We start from the raw sequence: 20,797 nt of genomic DNA on the forward strand, positions 1-20,797 counted from the left end.
GGGTTTCTTTATTTTCAGAAACTGTGAAACATACCACATATTCTAGACATGCATGGGCTGCATTGGGTATATTTGTTTCAGGGTCTGTGTGACAGAGTAGGTTGTGGCTAGCAATACTTCCAATTGTAGAGTCAGACTTTAAGTTTGACTTCTAAGCGGATCGTTGTTCGTTGTTCACAGATGCGTATCCACAACAGACCTACATCTGTTGCTAAGGGCGAGCAGCATTACAACATGAAGAACGCCAACCCATGGGACACGCGCGAACTGCTGAATGTAAGGCTGTCATCTTTGTAGTAATCACATATATATATATCCATTTTAACATGTTCTTGTTCTTCGACTTTATGAAGTGCGAACAATTTTGAATCAGGATCTAAGATTAACAATGAAAGTTCTTAGCAGTTTTGTAGGGGCCAATATCTTGGTTTCCAAATGATTACCGTTTTGACTAAATTAGAATTAATAAAAACTTTTCAGAAAAATATAATAGCACAAGATTTTGTTTCAAAGAGTGGATGATGAAAAACGTTTCTGCTTTATGTGAATCATTTCAGTGACAGTTGCCTAAAGCATTTTATTTCTATAAAAAAAATGTTAAAAAATGTTGCTCCTGCCTTTTTTGAAAAATTGCCATGAAGACCTACCGGTAACAATATGTTCTCACCACAAATGTCAGAGTGATGTTCCATGTAGTAATTTAGTTATTGTTCCATTATTCGTTTAGGAGTTCAGCAGCCATGTCTTCTTTGGCCGATTCTGCCTAGCTCATCTGTTCACGTACCAGACTTTCAGTGGCGGCGTCCTGGGCCTGGCGTACATAGCGTCACCGCGACTTCGGCACTGTAGGGGGGATATGTTCCCAACGTAAGTGATGTCTCATATTGGCCTCGTATCTCCAGCACTTGGCGCCATTTCAGGAAAATGATTGCCATAAAAATGTCTCATGTTGTATGCTATGTTTTCTGGCCCATGGGGTAACCTAGTGGTTAGAGCGTTCACTTGCTACGCTGCAGACCCAGGTTCGATTCCCCACATGGTCATGTGTGAAGCCCATTTTTGTTGTCCCCTGCCATGATCTTGTTGGGATATTGATAAAAGCAGGGTAACACCATACTCACTTACTCACTATAAGCTTGGGGGAACTATGAAGATTGTGCCAACCGAAAAATACTAGAGAGTCTGTAGAAACTGGTTCTTGTTCAGGGGACGGTGAGGTAGCCTAATGGTTAAAGCGTTGGCTCATCAAGCCGAAGACCCAGGTTTTCGAATCCCCACATCGGCACAATGTGTGAAGCCCATTTCTGGTGTCCCCTGCCGTGATGTTGCTGGAATATTGCTAAAAGCGGCGTAAAACTAAACTCAGTCAGTCAGTCTTGTTCAGTCTGTTAATGTTTCACATGTTTTGACATCAATATAACTTGTCATTAGGGTTGAATGGTATTACCGGTATATTACAATACGCTTTAGAAACAGTAGGTATTGCAATACTTTTTTGGAGAACTTGAATACTAGGTAACAAAAATTACATGAAGTTTTATTATTATCTCAGTGGTTAAAGTTCAAATCTACACAGGCTTTTGTTCATACACAACTGATGTTTCCTTTTGTAATCAATTGACAAAACTGCTTACTTTACATATTATGACTTGTATAAAACAGAGAATAGACTCCCTGACAAACCAACCTAATTTTGAGATTGCCCGTTATTCTGAAACATGTAGAAACCTGGATCTGTTTACAATCAGTGTCACTGTCAAATACTCTCATGACCTTGTATCATGGTACACTTCTGTATCTCATTACACCAGTGTAAGAAATAGTTTCCAAATTTTGCAAGCCAGTCGGGCTATCTATGCCTGAAAGTTACTAGGCCACAAAATAATTCACTAGCCGAAATTTGAATGTAGAAACTAAGCAAAATATTACAGAAAGGTAAAATACCATCATTTATCAGGCCATAATCTTGCATAATTTAAAAGTGTATTATAACTTAACAAGTGGGAGAGAATGATGTATTTAAAAATTGAACCCGTGAAAATTCATTAGACAGTCGGGCCAGTGACTGTAGAGATTTACTGGCCTGACTAGATTTTTACTAGCCACGGGCTAGCAGGCCAGTGGCTATTTTGCACACTGCATTACACCACTGACATATATGGATTTACATTCAGCTTATACAAGGCGGGGCAAGAAGCGCTACCTCAACACAGGTTGGAGCAGCTCCCTAAACACAGCAGGCATCAGGCAACTCACCCAGGAGTCCATGCTGGTTACAGCTCATGGTAGGTACCTGTCTACAGCTCATGGTAGGTACCTGTGTACAGCTCATGATAGGTATCTGTCTACAGCTCAGAGTAGGTGCCTGTGTACAGCTCATAGTAGGTGCCTGTGTCCAGCTCATAGTAGGTACCTCTCTACAGCTCATAGTAGGTACCTCTCTACAGCTCATGGTAGGTGCCTGTGTACAGCTCATAGTAGGTGCCTGTGTACAGCTCATAGTAGGTACCTCTCTACAGCTCATAGTAGGTACCTGTGTACAGCTCATAGTAGGTGCCTGTGTACAGCTCATAGTAGGTGCCTGTGTACAGCTCATAGTAGGTGCCTGTCAGCTCACAGCCTCATAGTAGGTGCCTGTGTACAGCTCATAGTAGGTACCTCTCTACAGCTCATAGTAGGTAGCTCATAGCTAGGTACCTGTCTACAGCTCATTGTAGTAGTGTACAGCTCATACCCTCTGTACAGCTCATAGTAGGTACCTCTCTACAGCTCATAGTAGGTACCTCTCTACAGCTCATAGGTACCTGTGGTAGCCTGTGTAGGTACCTCTCTACAGCTCATAGTAGGTACCTCTCTACAGCTCATAGTAGGGTACCTGTGTACAGCTCATGGTACAGCCTCTCTACAGCTCATAGTAGGTACCTGTGTACAGCTCATGGTAGGTACCTCTCTACAGCTCATAGTAGGTACCTGTGTACAGCTCATGGTAGGTACCTGTGTACAGCTCATGGTAGGTACCTCTCTACAGCTCATAGTAGGTACCTGTGTACAGCTCATGGTAGGTACCTCTCTACAGCTCATGGTAGGTACCTGTGTACAGCTCATGGTAGGTACCTGTGTACAGCTCATAGTAGGTACCTGTGTACAGCTCATGGTAGGTACCTCTCTACAGCTCATAGTAGGTACCTGTGTACAGCTCATGGTAGGTACCTCTCTACAGCTCATAGTAGGTACCTGTGTACAGCTCATGGTAGGTACCTCTCTACAGCTCATGGTAGGTACCTGTGTACAGCTCATAGTAGGTACCTGTGTACAGCTCATTGTAGGTACGTCTCTACAGCTCATAGTAGGTGCCTGTGTACAGCTTATAGTAGGTACCTGTGTAAAGCTCATAGTAGGTACCTCTCTACAGCTCATGGTAGGTACCTCTCTACAGCTCATAGTAGGTGCCTGTGTACAGCTCATTGTAGGTGCCTGTGTACAGCTCATAGTAGGTACCTCTCTACAGCTCATAGTAGATGCCTTAGTCTGTCTCACAGTCCCTGAACCACATTAATTTCCCTACTGCCAAGCCCTCTCTGCAGTGCTAAAGTCCTAAATAAAGCAAGTCTAGATTTCCTCAGGTTCTGAATCTCTGGTCTCCTTAGGGCTCCTTTTCAATATAAATGGGCTTGTTTGTTACTATCAAAATTATATATATTCACAGACTAAGCCTTAGTCTATAGGTGCCTGTGTACAGCTCATAGTAGGTGCCTGTGTACAGCTCATGGTAGGTACCTCTCTACAGCTCATAGTAGGTACCTCTCTACAGCTCATGGTAGGTACCTCTCTACATCTCATAGTAGGTACCTGTGTACAGCTCATGGTAGGTACCTCTCTACAGCTCATGGTAGGTACCTGTGTACAGCTCATAGTAGGGACCTGTGTACAGCTCATAGTAGGTACCTGTATACAGCTCATTGTAGGTACCTCTCTACAGCTCATGGTAGGTACCTGTCTACAGCTCAGGGTAGGTAAATGTCTATGCCACACACTAAAATCTATGCTGGTTACAGCTCATATTGGCTACCTGTGTGTTGCTGAAGGTGGGTATCTGTTTATTGCTCAGTGTACATACACATTAACATCCATTTTTTTGTGCCTATGGTATACTCTTTACCACATACTTCATATGAAATAAAAACATTGATGATCTCATTGGTTGATCACTGGTTAACTTCATGGACAGTACAGATCCAATCTTCTTCAAGCAACCTATCCATATGTCATTCATGCTTTCATTTATACCATAGCTTCTAAATGCCTCTTGCAGACATGCCATAATATATATAATTTATGAATATTTATTTTGTCTTTTCATTATTCCTGGATCATCAACAGAATTCGGTAAGTATTCTTTTTACAGTCTGATCAAAAGAGTATTCTGTTGACAAAAAATAACCTGAACAAAAGATTATAAAAATGTATTCAATACAGATACTGTTATAGTACTAATCATGTCGTTCAAGGAAACAAATAACGAGCCACTGATTCAGCTGACATGCTCATTAGGTTAGGGGTGGTTGAGAGTGGCTTTGTGGATGGAGTGTTCAAGCAGCACACCACAGAATTGGGTTCTTTTCCCTGCTATGATACTGCTGGAATACATCTGTGATGTGACTCTACTCTCTCACTATCTACCAAAAGACGTTAAAATATGGTACTTGTTGGTCCCTGCCTGGCTTTCGGCATTAATGGGTACAACAAGGACTGGTCGACTTGGAGTCAATATAATGTGTCTGAGTGGGGTATTCATGCTTCACTGCGGCATGGTATCTCAGTGGGCTAGCACTATAAAACCAGCTTCAGTCTGGGCTAGTACAAGCAGCCACAACTCGGGAAATTATGTACCATTTGCAAAACATGCAAAATAGGTAACTATTTTTGAAGGTATATGTGATCCTGATGTGTCTGTAAGTATATATGGTAAGGATGTGTATGTAAGTATATATGGTAAGGATGTGTCTGTAAGTATATATGGTAAGGATGTGTCTGTAAGTATATTTGGTAAGGATGTGTCTGTAAGTATATATGGTAAGAATTGTGTTGGAAACGCCTGTATACATGTACAACAAGCATGTTTTTTTAAAGGATATAAGGTAAGCATTTTTATGTTAATATATATGGTAAGGATGTGTATGTAAGTATATATGGTAAGGATTTTTATGTAAGTTTATTGTAAGGATTTTGTTGTGTAGCTTCATTTTGTTTCAGGTCATAACTGGGGCAGTGAGCATGACGTTGATACAGACGAGTGTGCCCCTGACTCCTTCAACAAGGGACGCTACATCATGTATCCCTACGCCGTCAGCGGATGGGAGGAGAACAACTATGTAAGAAGTTCCATCTTTGTCTTGACATGTTCATCATGTTGAGCTGATTCCATGCAATAAACTACCCCTGAAGATCCAGATTGGAACTGATCTTCTGTAAACCCATGCTTGTCGTAAGAGGCGACTAACGGGATCGGGTGGTCAGGCTTGCTGACTTGGTTGACACATGTCATCGGTTCCCATTTGCATAGATCGATGTTCATGCTGTTGATCACTGGATTGTCTGGTCCAGACTCGATTATTTACAGACCGCTGCCATATCACTGGAATATTGCTCAGTGCGGCGTAAAACTAAACTCACTCACCCATGCAATAAACACAAGATACTTGGATCATTGTGTCAGTGCGCTGAAACAAAACTCTCAGCTCCCAGGGGAATATGCAGCCTAAGCTGGTATTCAGACATTGAAAGGGAACTCATTTCACATGCTTAATGGTAGGCTGGCTTGCACACTGTTCTCACAATTAAGCATGAAGTTCTTGAATATCTTAATGTATGGTTATTAATGACATGCTAAGGATCTGTAAATGCTGGCCATGCTTTGAAGACCCATGAAGATCCTGGTTAGAATTGACCTTCAGTAACCCATGCTTGTCGTATGAAACAACTAACGGGATCAGGTGGTCACGCTCGCTGACTTGATTGACACACATCATCGTATCCCAATTGCGTAGATTGATGCTCATGATGTTGATCACTGGATTGTCTGTTGTCTCAATTCTTCTCAGCCCGCCACCATACAGCTGGAATATTGCTGAGTGCGTCATTAAACAAACAACCATGCTTTAAATATGGTGGAGCACTCAGACCCTCTGCGTTCCAGACTTGAACCAGTTCAACCATTAGACACAAGTGTGCACTAACCTATAGTAGTGAGTAGTTACAGGTAGTGAATAAGAAAGTAGTGTTAGTCCAGACTGATTGATGAGCTGTATTCTGCCCAGGTGTTCTCCCCCTGCAGCATGCGTTATGTGTCCGGATGTGCTGAGATCTAAAGCTTACAAGTGTTTTGTAGGTAAGTTCACTGAACTGTCCTTGCCGTCTTGCTCTGACACGGTGCACTTATACGTAGAAAAGCAGCTCATTGGCCTATAATTGGCTCGTCACACCAACATTCGATACTATGCAGTCAAATGTGTTGAACTTTTATGTGTCAACTTTATGGTTGTCTCAAAGTGAAAGCTTTGTTGCTGCGTATTCCATATTTATTCATCAGTTTGCTCTTGGGTAAAACCTCGGATAACCTAAAGTATTGACATCACTCCCCTCAGATGTGTCACAACAGTGTTTCTTCTTTGCGTGGCATTTAGAAGCTGGTGTGATGAACAAGTGGTATAGTTCTATTGGAGTTATTTGCTTGACAACAGTGTTACCACATATATTGTCATAAAGGAGTTGTATATCCATAGCACTATATATCTGTATATCCCCTGTTCACAATAGTGTTTGGCTGTATTTCCCACAGGGGTACAAGATGTGATATACAGGGCGGTGGGGTAGCCTAGTGGTTTAAGTGTTCACTCATCATGCCAAAGACCTGGGTTCGATTCCCAGCATGGGTGTAATATGTGAAGCCCATTTCTGGTTTCCCCCTCCGTGATATTGCTGGAATTAGCAGTTCCCAGAGTTATTTATGAATATGGTCCCACATGCAGGAACTGTCATATCTCTGCACATCTATACTGTTATATTGAAGTAGAGAAAATTGTGCTACAGACAGTTAATGTAAATGAAAGAATCAGTGAAATTCTTCCCTCACTATCAGCCAATGGCAAGTCTGTTACAGCTGGATGTCACTTGACGTGATCCCTGACTTCTCGTGTTGACAGAGAGGAAGGACAATGTGCCGTACTGTGGGAACGGCATCGTGGACAACCTGGAGAACTGTGACGCTGGACCTGACGGCGACGACTGCTGCACCAGCAAATGTCGGTTCAAGTCAGGAGCCATTTGCAGGTAGATAAACTTAGTGCAGGTAGAGGGGCGGTAGGGTAGCCTAGTGGTTAAGGCGTTTGCATCACGCCAAAGACCCTTGTTCGATTCCTCACAATGTTGGTGTCCCCTGGCGTGATATTACTGGAATATTGCTAAAAGTAGCGTAAAAGCGATACTCACTCATCCCATCACATCCACCGTCATCACATCCCACCCATCGTCACATCGCATCACATCACATCACATCGCATCACATCGCATCACATCATCACATCACTCACTCACTCACTCACTCACTCACTAGTACAGGTAGATACACATAGTACAGATATATGAATGTAGTGCAGAAAGGAAGAGAGTTATGAACCTGGTGTTCGGAATGTTACGACCTATCGTAAATCTATATTTTATCATAGTCTTAAGCATAGCATAGAGCTACAAACATTTAGCGGATCGGGCTTCTGGTCCGATATGTGCACCGCCTCTGTGGTGTAGTGGTTAGAGCGTCCGCCCGGAGAGCGGAAGGTCGCGGGTTCGATCCCCGACCGCGTCATACCAAAAGATGTTAAAATATGGTACTTGTTGGTCCCTGCCTGGCGCTTGGCATTAATGGGTACAACAAGGACTGGTCGGCTCGGAGTCAGTATACTGAGTCTGAGTGGGGTATTCATGCTTCACTGCGGCATGGTATCTCAGTGGGCTAGCACTATAAAACCAGCTTAAGTCTGGGCTAGTACAAGCAGCCGCACATACACATACACCCGCATGCACGTCGTCATATGAGCGAAATATTCTCAAGCACGACGTAAAGCCCAATTTCACCTCACCTCTGATATGTGCTTCACTCCAGTGAGTGAGTTTTCATGTTTGGTTGGTTTGCTGTTTAACGCCGCACTCAGCAATATTCCAGCTTTATGACAGCGGTCAGTACACAATCGCGTCTGGACCAGATAGCCCAGTGATCAACAGCATGAGTACTGATCTACGCAATTGGCGATACAATCTGACCACCCAATCTCATTAGTCACCTCTTACGGTGAGTTTTGAACCAATCCTGGTCTGTGATTCTGGCCAGTGAGAAAGGTATGACCTTGACCTTGTCTCTGTTTCAGCCCAATGAACTATGAGTGCTGTGAGGACTGCCAGATGGCCAGCGTGGACTACCAGTGCCGAAGCTCCTCCCCCAACAGCTGTCTACAGTCCACCAAGTGCAAGTATCCTTGGCAACCATCACCCCAGAAACCGACAATTTTATGCTTAGTCTCCCAAAAATTATGTTACAAATGTCCTATATATCACAGCATGTAATTTTACATGTTAGCAAATAGCAAAAGAGGGGTTTTGTCAAAACTGAACACACATTCATGATACTTTGATATTTTTTACAAAATAAAAGTTATAAATCTATCCTTTTTGAGGGTCTGAATACTAGTACTTATTATAGGTAGAGAGGCTTCATGGGAAAATAAATGTTGCATAAAATGGTGGAGAGACGAACAATAACACCAACCTCAGTGGCACTTCATGTATGATACAATAGAGACTTGTGGTTGCGGTATTAAGGTGCAGTTCTTTCTTAGAAATAAATAAGTATAAAATAAAAAAATTGACATCGCTGAAATATTTAGCAATTGATAACATTTCTTGTGATCAGAAATATATGTTTTTCCTTAATGCTGTCCCAGTGGATCTAGTTTTGACTGTCCAATGGCAGAGCCTAAAGTGAATGATACAAAGTGTATAGATGGGTAGGTATAGTTTAAGGTTATATTTGGGGATTAATCCCCAAACATAATCAGTGATTGATTTTGCTAACAAAATAGGTGTTGGGCAAGCCTAGTGGTTAAAGTGTTCGCTTGTTAAAGTGTTCGCTTGTCACACCGAAGACCATGGTACAGTGTGTGAAGCCCATTTCTGGTGTCCCCCGCCGTGATATTGCTGGAATATTGCTAAAAGCGGCGTAAAACTAAACTCACTCACTACTAACAAAAGAAGCTGGATCTGAAGGAATTTAAAGTTTGTTAGTTTATTGACTGAACGATCATGCAATTATGTGGAAGGGTTAACTGTAACAAACAGGAATGTGTATATGACTTACACACTTGCATATTAATATACTGCACAAAATAGGTTAGGGATATTGGTATTTTTATGACTGATATTTTATCAGTGTAACAATGAATAAATAGATCATTATTCATAATTTCAAAGTTTGCATATATCCCCAACTATTTTTGTCCAGTATATTTCTGATTTACAGGACCCGGTTGTATCAAACCTTTATAAGTGATGGCTACATTAAACCCAAATGATATTTTTAGTACCCCAGATTCAGGCTGTAATTCATATCTCGGGTGATAGCATTTAAGTTGCATGTCTTCTTACATCAATAAGCTTGGCTGATCTTTTCCATTGCTTATGGATTTAAGTGGCTGAGTTTCTATTAGGTTCAGTTTCTATGAATAATCACCATCTTCCTTCTAGGATCCTGAACGTCCAAACATTGTTTCATGGAATTAGAGTTGTTTTTTTAAGTAGCCTCAATTCATGTCCTACGACTTTCCTTTAGTCTTTGAGTCTTGAATGAAAATACAACATCATTAAAGCTTTGGTCCAACTCTGTATAATGATGTATTATTTAATGAAGGTTTTCTGACGCCATCCACAAAGGTTGACACCACCGGGTCCAAGGGCCCGTTTCACAAAGCTCTTGTAAGCCTATGGTCCTGTTACTTTTCTCCTGGCATTCGTACCTCCTATACTGTAACATAAGAGGTACGAATGTAACATAAGTGGTACGAATGCTACGAGAAAAGTTACGAGATCTTAGGCTTACGAGAGCTTTGTGAATCGGGGGCCAGGTGTCTCTTAAAGTATCTGATAATGACATGATCTATTGGTTACGACTGGTTTGTTCAGGTTTGCTTGTTCATGCACATGTGATCAATACACCTTTTGCAGTGGGACATGCTACGATGGAGTCTGCAAGTCTTTCTGTGAAGTCATGGATATGGAGCCGTGCATCTGTGCGGACAGTAAGAGATATTCATCTATCTACTCATATACATAACCCTCAGCCCCAAACTACTTATATACATGCTTGATTTGCATTTTAGAAGATGATAAATTTATGAACATAGAGATTTTTACTGGGTTACATCTTCTTTTTATTCTCGAGTACAACATTTCAGGGCTTGTTCTGGCCCCATCATCAGATAAAACTGAACAGTAACTGTTAACTCTGGCCGTGACGTCACAATGCTTCTGACTTATATACATAACTCTCATTCCCAAAATGGTGAATTGTATGTCATCATATCTCAAAGAATTGTTGCAGATTCTGTTAGAACTGATCTTCTGCAACCTATGCTCATTTTAAGAGGCACCCAACTGAGTCGCATGATGAGGCTCACTGACTGGGTTGACACATGTCATCAAATCCCAGTTGCGTAGATCGATGCTCATGATGTTGATCACTGTCTGGTCCAGACTCAGATTATTTACAGATTGGTGTCCAATAATAGAAACTTGCTGACTTTGACAAACAGATGTTGATGATAATTTCAAACCATTGATTTTCTGGTTCAGCCTTGATCGTTCACAGCCCACCTTAATATACACTCACGTAACCTTGATTCGTGGATATAAGGGAAGTGCGGCGAAGTTCATATTTTAAATACAAGATTTCATTTTGTATAGGCACTGATTATCTTATTTATTGATTCAGCAAATTGAAAATGCCTAATATTCCCCTTGTGAATAAAACGTTTGTTTACCAAAGCCATTTGAAATCATCAGCCATTCAAAAGTACCGCTTCGTGACGTCAGTCGAGACTTAATTCCGAGCTAGCATGATAATTATTGCAATCCACGAATCAAGGTTATCCATGTATCTAGGTTACGGTTCTGTAACTGGAATATTGTTAAGTGAGCAAACAAACAAAACCTTAAAATGGAAGAATCAGTTGTTCCTCAACTTATTTTGAGTGGTATTGTAAGGCTTGACACTGAATAATGATATGTGGGGACCATGAAGACATCGTCAAACTCATTCAGTAGAGAGCACAACTGACTTATTTGCTCCTGTGAGTGAGTATCACTCAGAGAGTCTTTTGGTAGTTTGGTAGGTATGGAACCAAAACAAGGGACCTCATCCTCAGAGAATAAGCGGTCCAGTACAGCAACTTGTTCCTAATGACAATAAAAATGTACTTATATGTTTTCTGTTGCATTTATAAAAAATCAAATCGCAACACACTGATTAGTATGTTCAAGCAATGTCAAGATTTTCTTGCCATGTTCCTGCGGTTTAACCTTGACCTTTATCATTGGGCCGAAAGTTAATTTTCACATACTGACACATAAGTATTACTGCTCAAATCTACATGTATTCATGCATTACCTCCCCTTGAGAGTTAACTGACCCTTAGATTTCTGAACATTCTCAGGTAGTCAAGACTCCATGAAATTGGTTGATCCTAGGCGGATCCAGAAATTTTCAAAGGGCAAAAATTTGCCTTCAATGGGGTCTTTAGTCATTTTCAAAAGGGGGGGTTCGAACCCCCTGAGGCCCATGAAGATCCGGGGTAGAATAGGTCTTCAGCAACCCATGCTTGCCACAAAAGGCGACTATGCTTGTCGTAAGAGGTGACTAACGGGATCGGGTGGTCAGGCTCGCTGACTTGGTTGAAACATGTCAATGGTTCCCAATGGCGCAGATCGATACTTATGCTGTTGATCACTGGATTGTCTGGTCCAGACTCGATTATTTACAGACCGCCGCCATATAGCTGGAATATTGCTGAGTGTGGCGTAAAACTAAACTCACTCACTCACCCATGCAGTAAACACAAGATACTTGGTACAGTACAGATTCTAGAACTTTTTGGGGGGTTGAGTCCCATCCGGGATTCAACCCACACCCTCAGAGTCAGGCACCTAATCGCCAGCACACAAAGTCAGACGCCTAGACCACTCAGCCACCGCGGCTTCCACAAAAATGGAAGTCGGACAACTGACTTTGTGTACTGGTGATTAGGTGCCTGACTCTGAGGGTGTGGGTTCGAATCCTGGATGGGACTCAACCCCCAAAAAGTTCTGTACTTTACTGAGAAAGTGTAATCCCAAATCTGTACTTTATTGAGAAAGTGTAATCCCAAATATAACATATGTTACATTTGGCCACTTTCTAAAATGGCATAGTGTATTTCATAGCTTTCGGCTGTGGGAGCCGTGCCAATTAACACTTATCAGAGGGGTACACTAAGTCCGCAGTCTAGACTACCGGTTGTCCGACTTCCATTTTTGTGGAAGCCGTGGTGGCTGAAGCGGTCTAGGTGTCTGACTTTGTGTGCTGGCGATTAGGTGCCTGACTCTGAGGGTGTGGGTTCAAATCCTGGGTGGGACTCAACCCCCAAAAGGTACTAGTATCTGTACTTTACTGAGAAAGTGTAATCCCAAATATAACATATGTTACATTTGACCACTGTTTAAAATGTCATTGTGTATTTCAATATATCTCTATGATGTTGATACCTAGTGGTTGTTCAGTACTAAGATGAGGATTTTGATTTCTCTCTACAGAAAAGAATGCATGTGCCAGGTGTTGTAGACAAAGAGGCAGCGACCAAACCGAGTGTAAACCCAAGGGTGGGTTCCTGGAAGAAGGCAGGCCTTGTTACCAGGGTTACTGCTCAAAGGTGGGTCAGCTCGTTTGGATGTACAGTACACAACCCTGTGCACTTAAAAGAACCCACGAATCCGTTGGTATTTGACCAGATGGTGGCCACATGAATACGTGCAAACACCTAGTTGCGGGTACAGCAACGTGCAGTGAACATGGACAAAGTACTGTGACTATGTGTCCCAGTCCAACCAGCTGTGAATGGGTACCTCGTTAGGATGAGAAAGCCACAATAACTCGGTGCGCCTAGTGGCTGCAAGAGTTGTATACCCCCCTAGGGAGATGAGATTGATAATGCGATGTGCCGTTGAGATTGACATCCAATGATCGAGGCAAAAAATACCAGCGCCTTGAGCATGCACTAGTGCGTGGATATGTGCGCTATATAAATATCCTATAATAATAATGTCGATTGTAGGGGATGGAGGATAGCGTGTGATGGTTGATGGAGTGGGAATGGAGGATTGTGTCCGGTAGGATTGTAGCTGGTTTTAGTCGCTGATATGATTACTTGTTACAGTGGGGCCAGTGTTTGCCTTAGGCATACAAATTTAGGAGTCATCATGACTCCCTGGTGTATGAGAGGGAGTTATGCACATGTTTGGGAGTCAACTTCAGTTTGGAACTTTCATCAAGACATCAACTGTGATTGTTTAATAACAACAAAAAAACAAGGTAAGGCAGGTCAGGTATTTAATCAGCACTGAGCAGTTAACTGGCAAACATTTAGTTTTAGAAGTTAAGATTATCTGAACTATGGGCCCAGTAGCATTGCGTCAACATTGATGCAAGCTTCTAAATTCACTGAGTATTTGAGATAATTTGTGCGTCAAATATGCAGGTTTTCTGCATCATGGCAAACACTGTGGTGCTATTTAAACTTTTTTTTTAATTGATAATTTTTATTTCCTGCTTCCCCAGTTACAGAAGAGGCAATAGAGCCAGGGGACTCTAAGGTCATTTGCAAGAAAACTTCATTGATAACAGGAAAAACAGGATTTGTTTCTAACAAAGCACAAAACAACAACACCAGACACCACAACACATTCACTCACCAATCACACTTACAAGCTTCAAATATTTACAGAAAGTTTAAGTTCAAGTTCATTCAGCCTATATATTTTTTCATTAGGGAACAAGAAGAAAGAATTCAGAAAGTCATTTAAAATTTGCAAAATCATGATATAACATCCACTTTTTATATAACTTATCCTGTTCACTTTTACTGATATATTTTTTTCAATAAAATACCTATCTTGTAAATGAAATCTAAAATGTTTAAAACTAAGAGTAGTTTTTAATACTTTACATTTATATATGAAGAATTTAGCTAACAACAATATTAAATCAAACACATCATCAGTATATACATTTGTTCTCATTCCAAACACAGTAAGTTGCAGGTCCAATTTCATGTTGTGAACATGTTGACATTTATCATTCAATAATTCTAGAAAACATTTCCAAAAAGCTTGCACATGTTCACAATACCAAAACAAGTGGGGAATTGTTTCAACCTCACATTGACAAAAGGTACATAAGTTGCTTTCAGCTAATTGGATCTTAAATAAAAATGAATTAGTTGATGAAATACAATGTATAATCCTGAACTGAAACCATTGAAGTTTAGTATCCCTTGTAGTCTTTAAAGGTTTTAAAAATATGTTTTCACATTCAAGTTCAGCAAGCATACAATCCTCCCACTCATTCTTAAATCTTAAGTTAACATCAGATGCAATCAAAACATAATAATAATACTTGGCTCCCCTCTCAACAGACATCAGTTTTTGATTAACTGTATTACCATCTAACTGCTCAAAAGAAACTCATTAAGCCCGAGAGCCACCTCACTACTCAACACCTGGAACCCCTCGCTGATTGTCTACTCACTGTGCCGAGACTAATTAGTGCTAATCACACCTGATTTCCCTGGCATGTTTCGGGGATGACAGGAAACTGTCTAGTCGTACAAACAAGTCCTGATTGTTTAATTGTGTCATAAAAATATATGTTGAAGGAAAGCAGGTGTGAATACATATCGTGTATTGCAAAGTTTTATGTAATTTGATTGCAAGTTTCTCTTGTAGACCATTGGCGGCTTGTACATTTATATTTTGTCACAATATGCATGTATTCTTTGTATGTAAGAGATGAGACGCACATAAATAAATCCTTTCTCTCATATCAGTGTGTGAGGTTTAAATTTACAAAACATATATGACAATGACATACTGTAAAGAAGAATTTACTTACATACTTTATAATCTTCGATGAAAATAGCGTTTTTGCCGATACATTTCTAGTGTATACAAATTATTCTAATGAAAGTACCATTACACTAGTCTGTGACTAACATAGAGCACATTCATAGCTTGGCACTTTGTTTCATCTAGATTTAATGCAGAAAAGATACGTGACCATACAAACATACATATATAAAATGTATACTACATATTCCTTGCATAGACATAAAACAAAGGGTCACGTGATAGGGCGTCATCAAATTTCCTGAATAGAACGTTCGGTATCTCAACTGTTCAATATAGTGGCTGGTCATATGTTATCTGTGACCAATCGTATCATGAGATACCTGTCACAGAGGAAAGGACAGGTGATGGGGCGTGGGAGAAATTCCCGAAGAGCACGTTTGGTCACTCAACAGCTTGGATAGACATTGATTATTGGCTATAACGTTGACCAGTCGATATACTGGGTTTCGGCTTTATCAACTCAAGCTATCATGTAACAGTTTGCGTCTTGTAAACATACACACTGGTAACGATGTATGAAATATACAAATAAGACAAATAGGAGTAGATAGACCACATTTTAGTGTTTTTCGATAAGTAAAACAAAGCGATTGAAATCCAACCATTGAGTAGAGATAGTATTTATTTTCATATACATTTTACTCACACAACTAGTACATAAAACATAATGGTTTGCTGTACATGTGAATATAATCTTCACCTTGATACGAATGAATATCCAAACTAAAGTACACGTATTACAGAATTCACGAAATGACAGTATACTGAATTATTATAGTGTATAAACTTGCAGTTTTATATTCGATTAGGTAACATTATCAACTTTAGATTATGGAAAATAACTATTTACAATTGAGTAAGCTTCCAATTAGTAAGTTAAATTATGCCTAATCTATTCGAGCTTGGATGTATAATTATTTGTGTTTATACATTATGTTTCATTATATGTAACATGACAACGTAATAATACCTAAAAAGTAAATTCAAACTAGTCTATTGTGTTTGAATTCTTTGTATGTCCTTGAAATTTCGTATATTGTTTCCTATTTATTAGGAAGTTGAAGAAAATATAATCTTCAGTAACCTCTAAACCATTACATCTAATTCAATCAATGTGCATACGAAGTATTTTAGTATCCATTTCCAATGAAGAGTACCAGACACTTACCTCTGTAAAAACATCATAATCCCCTTTCTCTCCGACATGTGTTCATTTGCCTAACGATGTACAAGCCTATATTCTGTTGACGAATATATGTGGCTCTCGCTGTGAGAAACTGCTAATTACCTACCTCATAAACACGTCACTTGCTGTGATGAGCTGATTATTTTGCCCCATATATGTCTCTCTGCCTTAATGAGTTAACTTAGTTTGATAACTTTTACTAGCCATAAAATTCCTCGAGAGTGCGATATGTTCTGTCTAAATTAATAAAATCACAAATTTGACTAACACCTCTCTCAAACCAAGCAGAACAGAAAATAACTTCTTTACCAATTTTTAAGTGCTTGTTATAATAGATTGGTTCTGTGATAATTCATCAAATGAACATGGTTGAATCTTATGTGCAAACTTGTCAAAAGCAGAAATACAATCAAGCCAAAATTCATTCTCAATATCTTTGGAGAGTGTACCTGGAATTTTTTTTTACCAAATACAGCTACATTTTCCATTTTGGGGGAGGAAGCATAGCACAAACATTTCCATTTGGATTCATAGCCAATATCCAACAACTTGGTACTATTTAAACTTGGTGCCATCTGTTTTCAGGAAGGATCTTGCATCAAGACCACAACTGAGCTTATCTACAGGTTCTTTGATTTTATAGAGAAACTCACTCCTAGTAAATTTGGTAAGTTGAATATCTGGAATGTGTATTTATTTGAAATTACACTTCTAATCCCAGATGGAACTCACACCCCCAGCTCAGCTCAGCTCGGCATCAAAACTTTGATGCTCCATAACATCATGCAAATTCTGAAGCCCCATATCAATCATGTTTAGTAATTTCCTTGTTTCAAACAAAACTTCATCACAAGAGATCAGAATAGTAAAATCCATTCAATTTTACATACATTTTGTTTCAATGACTCACCTATTGTATAATTTTCATCATTGTGAGTCCAGAAAATTCTCAGTATGTATTTTTCTTTGTTCCAGTGGAAATCATGAGAAGCAACATAGTGGGGACGGTCATCGTGTTGTCCTTGATCATCTGGGTACCAGCAAGCTGGGTATTCAGCTGTATAGTAAGTTCACAATCAAACAGATGCTCTACACACATGAGAGTCATCCTGCACATTAGCTGTCTTCTTTCCGACTGGGGAGGTGGGGTAGCCTAGTGGATAAAGCATTCATTCCTCATACCGAAGTGCTAGGTTCAATTCCCACATGGGTACAATGTGTGGAGCCTATTCCTGGTGTCCCCCGCCGTGATATCGCTGGAATATTGCTGACAGTGGGACAAAACTAAACTCACTCACTCACTCACTCATTCTTTCAAACCCAAATTACCCTTGTTTCATCTCTTTAATTACTGATTTCTTAATGATGCCAACATCAATATTAGAGATAGGTGGTGAGGTGGCCTAGTGGTTAATGCTTTCACTCATAATGCCAAAAACCCAGGTTTGATTCCCCACATGGGGCCAAGTTGTGAAGCCCATTTCTTGTGCCCCCCACCATGATATTGCTGGAATATTGCTAGAACTAAATTCACTCACTCAATCAGTATTATAGGGATGAAGCATGAACTTGCCAGCTAAAAATCATTCAAACATTTCTGAGTGAATATGCATGTTAGAATAATTTCTGCAAATACAAAATCTATATTTACATGAGTTCCAGAAATCCTGTATTTGGCTTTTATCATTCTTTCCAAATCCTACGATTTTCAAAAGAGTTGCAATGAGCACTTCTTAAAAGGGGGCCTTGCTCCAGTATCTCATATGTTGATTTATTCAGTTCTCTTCAAGATGATACAGATTCAAATTTGTATTTCAGGACAAGAGACAGGAAAGAGAGGATAAAGATTTGCGAGATTGGAAAGTGGTAAGTGGATGTTGCCGCCTTTAGTAGAAATGCAACTACCCAGTATACCTGATGAACTGATGTACAGCCAGGGGACTGGGGTTAGGGTTTGTCTCCAGAACCCCATTGTTAGTCATGAGAGGTGACTTAGGTACACATAGATGTGTCATGGATATTATGTCAAGATGTGACATTAATACCATATAGAAAAATGACCAGTAGAGATATGTCGTGAATAACAGGAGAGATATGTCGTGAATTCCAGGAGAGATATGTCGTGAATAACAGGAGAGATATGTCGTGAATAACAGGAGAGATATGTCGTGAATACCAGGAGAGATATGTCATGAATACCAGGAGAGATATGTCATGAATACCAGGAGAGATATGTCATGAATACAAGAGAGATATGTCGTGAATAACAGGAGAGATATGTCGTGAATACCAGGAGAGATATGTCATGAATACCAGGAGAGATATGTCATGAATACCAGGAGAGATATGTCATGAATACCAGTAGAGATATGTCATGAATAACAGGAGAGATATGTCGTGAATACCAGAAGAGATATGTCATGAATACAAGAGAGATATGTCATGAATAACAGGAGAGATATGTCATGAATAACAAGAGAGATATGTCATGCATACAAGGAGAGAGATGTCGTGAATACCAGGAGAGATATGTCATGAATAACAAGAGAGATATGTCATGCATACAAGGAGAGAGATGTCGTGAATACCAGGAGAGATATGTCGTGAATAACAGAAGAGATATGTCATGAATACCAGGAGAGATATGTCGTGAATAACAGGAGAGATATGTCATGAATAACAGGAGAGATATGTCATGAATACAAGAGAGATATGTCATGAATACCACATAGAAAAATGAAAGAATACCAGTAGAGATATGTCATGAATAACAGTAGTGCTATGTCAAGAATACCAGCAGAGCTGTCAAGAATACCAGTAGATATATGTCATCAATACCACTAGAGATATGTCAATACCACTAGATATATGTCATCAATACCACTAGAGATATGTTATCAATACCATGTAGTTATGTCACGAACACCACATAGAGATATATAATGAATACCATGTAGAGACTTTTTGAGAAATGACATGAAAATGATGTAGAGATATTTATTATAAATACAGTAGTGATTTGTCATGAACACCAGTAAAGTTATACACTGACCATAAGAGCTGACTTATCATCTTGTTTACACCAGGTGAAGATAAAGGCTTATAATGATGTTTTTCTCGGCAGAGTCGCTACCTTATATCCCATGATGAAGTCTTGGAGAGAAACATACATGTGTCAACAATCCGGCGCCTAGGCCCGACCGATGCCACCAAGGAGGGCCTTGTCCCAATCCACAGGATCAGTCCAGTCCATTGAGAAGGAATCCAGAGTTTGATCACTGAATGCAGCATAGCTTACATTAATCAAAGAAAAAAGAGTGGGCATATGTCCTTCACATGTTGTTTGTGCAATGGTTGGTTGTGCATGTGTGAAACATTCACAGATAATGCACTGATAGCTCCATGTTTGACAAACACTTGCAAGAGGTCTGACTGCACAGATTTGATGTAGATTTGACATCTGAACTGTGAGTCTATGTTGGGCTAAATGTCAACATTCTTGTGGACACATCATAAAGCTGGGTAAGCATTGCCCACTGGTCTCTCACATGTTGAAACTTGCTTGACAGAGTGGTGTCCCTTTACCTTGTCAGAATCTGCTGATCATGGGACTAAATCCCATATTGATCTTCATTATCCTTCATCAGCTGTGTACCTGGTTAGTTGGTTTCACCAAAGTGGTAGACATCAGTCAGCTGCATCACTTTGGGCTGTTGGGACCAGTAGCTGACGCACAGTGATGTTGCTGAAATATTCACTTCATCATCACAAGTTATTTCTTTGTGATAACTGTAATTTTCATTCTCACTCAACGTTATTGTTACTGATATTTGTCAAGACAATAAGAACTTTCACAGATAATCTCCCAACTTGGTACAAAGATTGAAATATAGAAATGTGAACAAAAATCGTGAAATCAAAAACAGTGGGCTTCTCATTTACAAACCAGAAGTAAATACAAGGTTAAAAAAAATACTTTTTGCTATCAGTATTAAATTATTAAAATACATGTACTACAATCAAAACATGTAGAAATTTATCTTCCTCAATTGTTTCTTATTTGTATTTAAATATAAAAAAATCTATTTATTAAATTTTGAGAATAGAAATCAAGATATATTATTATTGTTGTTATTTAAGCGTACCTATTAGGGTGTTTGGGGAAAAACGTCCCCCAATCCCCTAAGAGAGTGCTTTTTTACTCTATGCACTGGTTAAATTGGATATTCGAAGTGAAGCAGGAGAGAAAAAATGAAAACTTTACTTTTAGCACAAATGAAAATACAGCTTATTTATAAAACGTTGTTCTGATGATAGAGTGAGTGAGTGAGTTTAGTTTTAAGCCGCACT

At 39.8% G+C, this 20,797-nt stretch overlaps 1 protein-coding gene across 1 annotated transcript in view; it reads left to right on the top strand.

The window, feature by feature from the left end:
* The window catches only part of LOC124272395 (ADAM 17-like protease), a 32,524-nt gene extending 11,765 nt beyond the window's left edge, over nt 1-20,759 (top strand). The window contains 17 exon segments of the mRNA XM_046707562.1: nt 181-276; nt 728-838; nt 840-867; nt 2,175-2,285; nt 4,608-4,613; nt 5,254-5,372; nt 6,318-6,350; nt 6,352-6,388; nt 7,203-7,329; nt 8,421-8,522; nt 8,994-9,056; nt 10,270-10,343; nt 12,892-13,007; nt 17,033-17,114; nt 17,423-17,511; nt 18,266-18,313; nt 19,572-20,759. Of these exon segments, the coding sequence (XP_046563518.1) occupies nt 181-276; nt 728-838; nt 840-867; nt 2,175-2,285; nt 4,608-4,613; nt 5,254-5,372; nt 6,318-6,350; nt 6,352-6,388; nt 7,203-7,329; nt 8,421-8,522; nt 8,994-9,056; nt 10,270-10,343; nt 12,892-13,007; nt 17,033-17,114; nt 17,423-17,511; nt 18,266-18,313; nt 19,572-19,703 (1,374 nt within the window). The 3' untranslated portion in view covers nt 19,704-20,759.
* Nucleotides 20,760-20,797: the final 38 nt, after the last annotated feature.

This window comes from Haliotis rubra, unplaced genomic scaffold (genome assembly GCF_003918875.1).
Source record: "Haliotis rubra isolate DU_JTF1 unplaced genomic scaffold, ASM391887v1 Scf17, whole genome shotgun sequence".
Lineage (NCBI taxonomy): Eukaryota > Metazoa > Mollusca > Gastropoda > Lepetellida > Haliotidae > Haliotis > Haliotis rubra.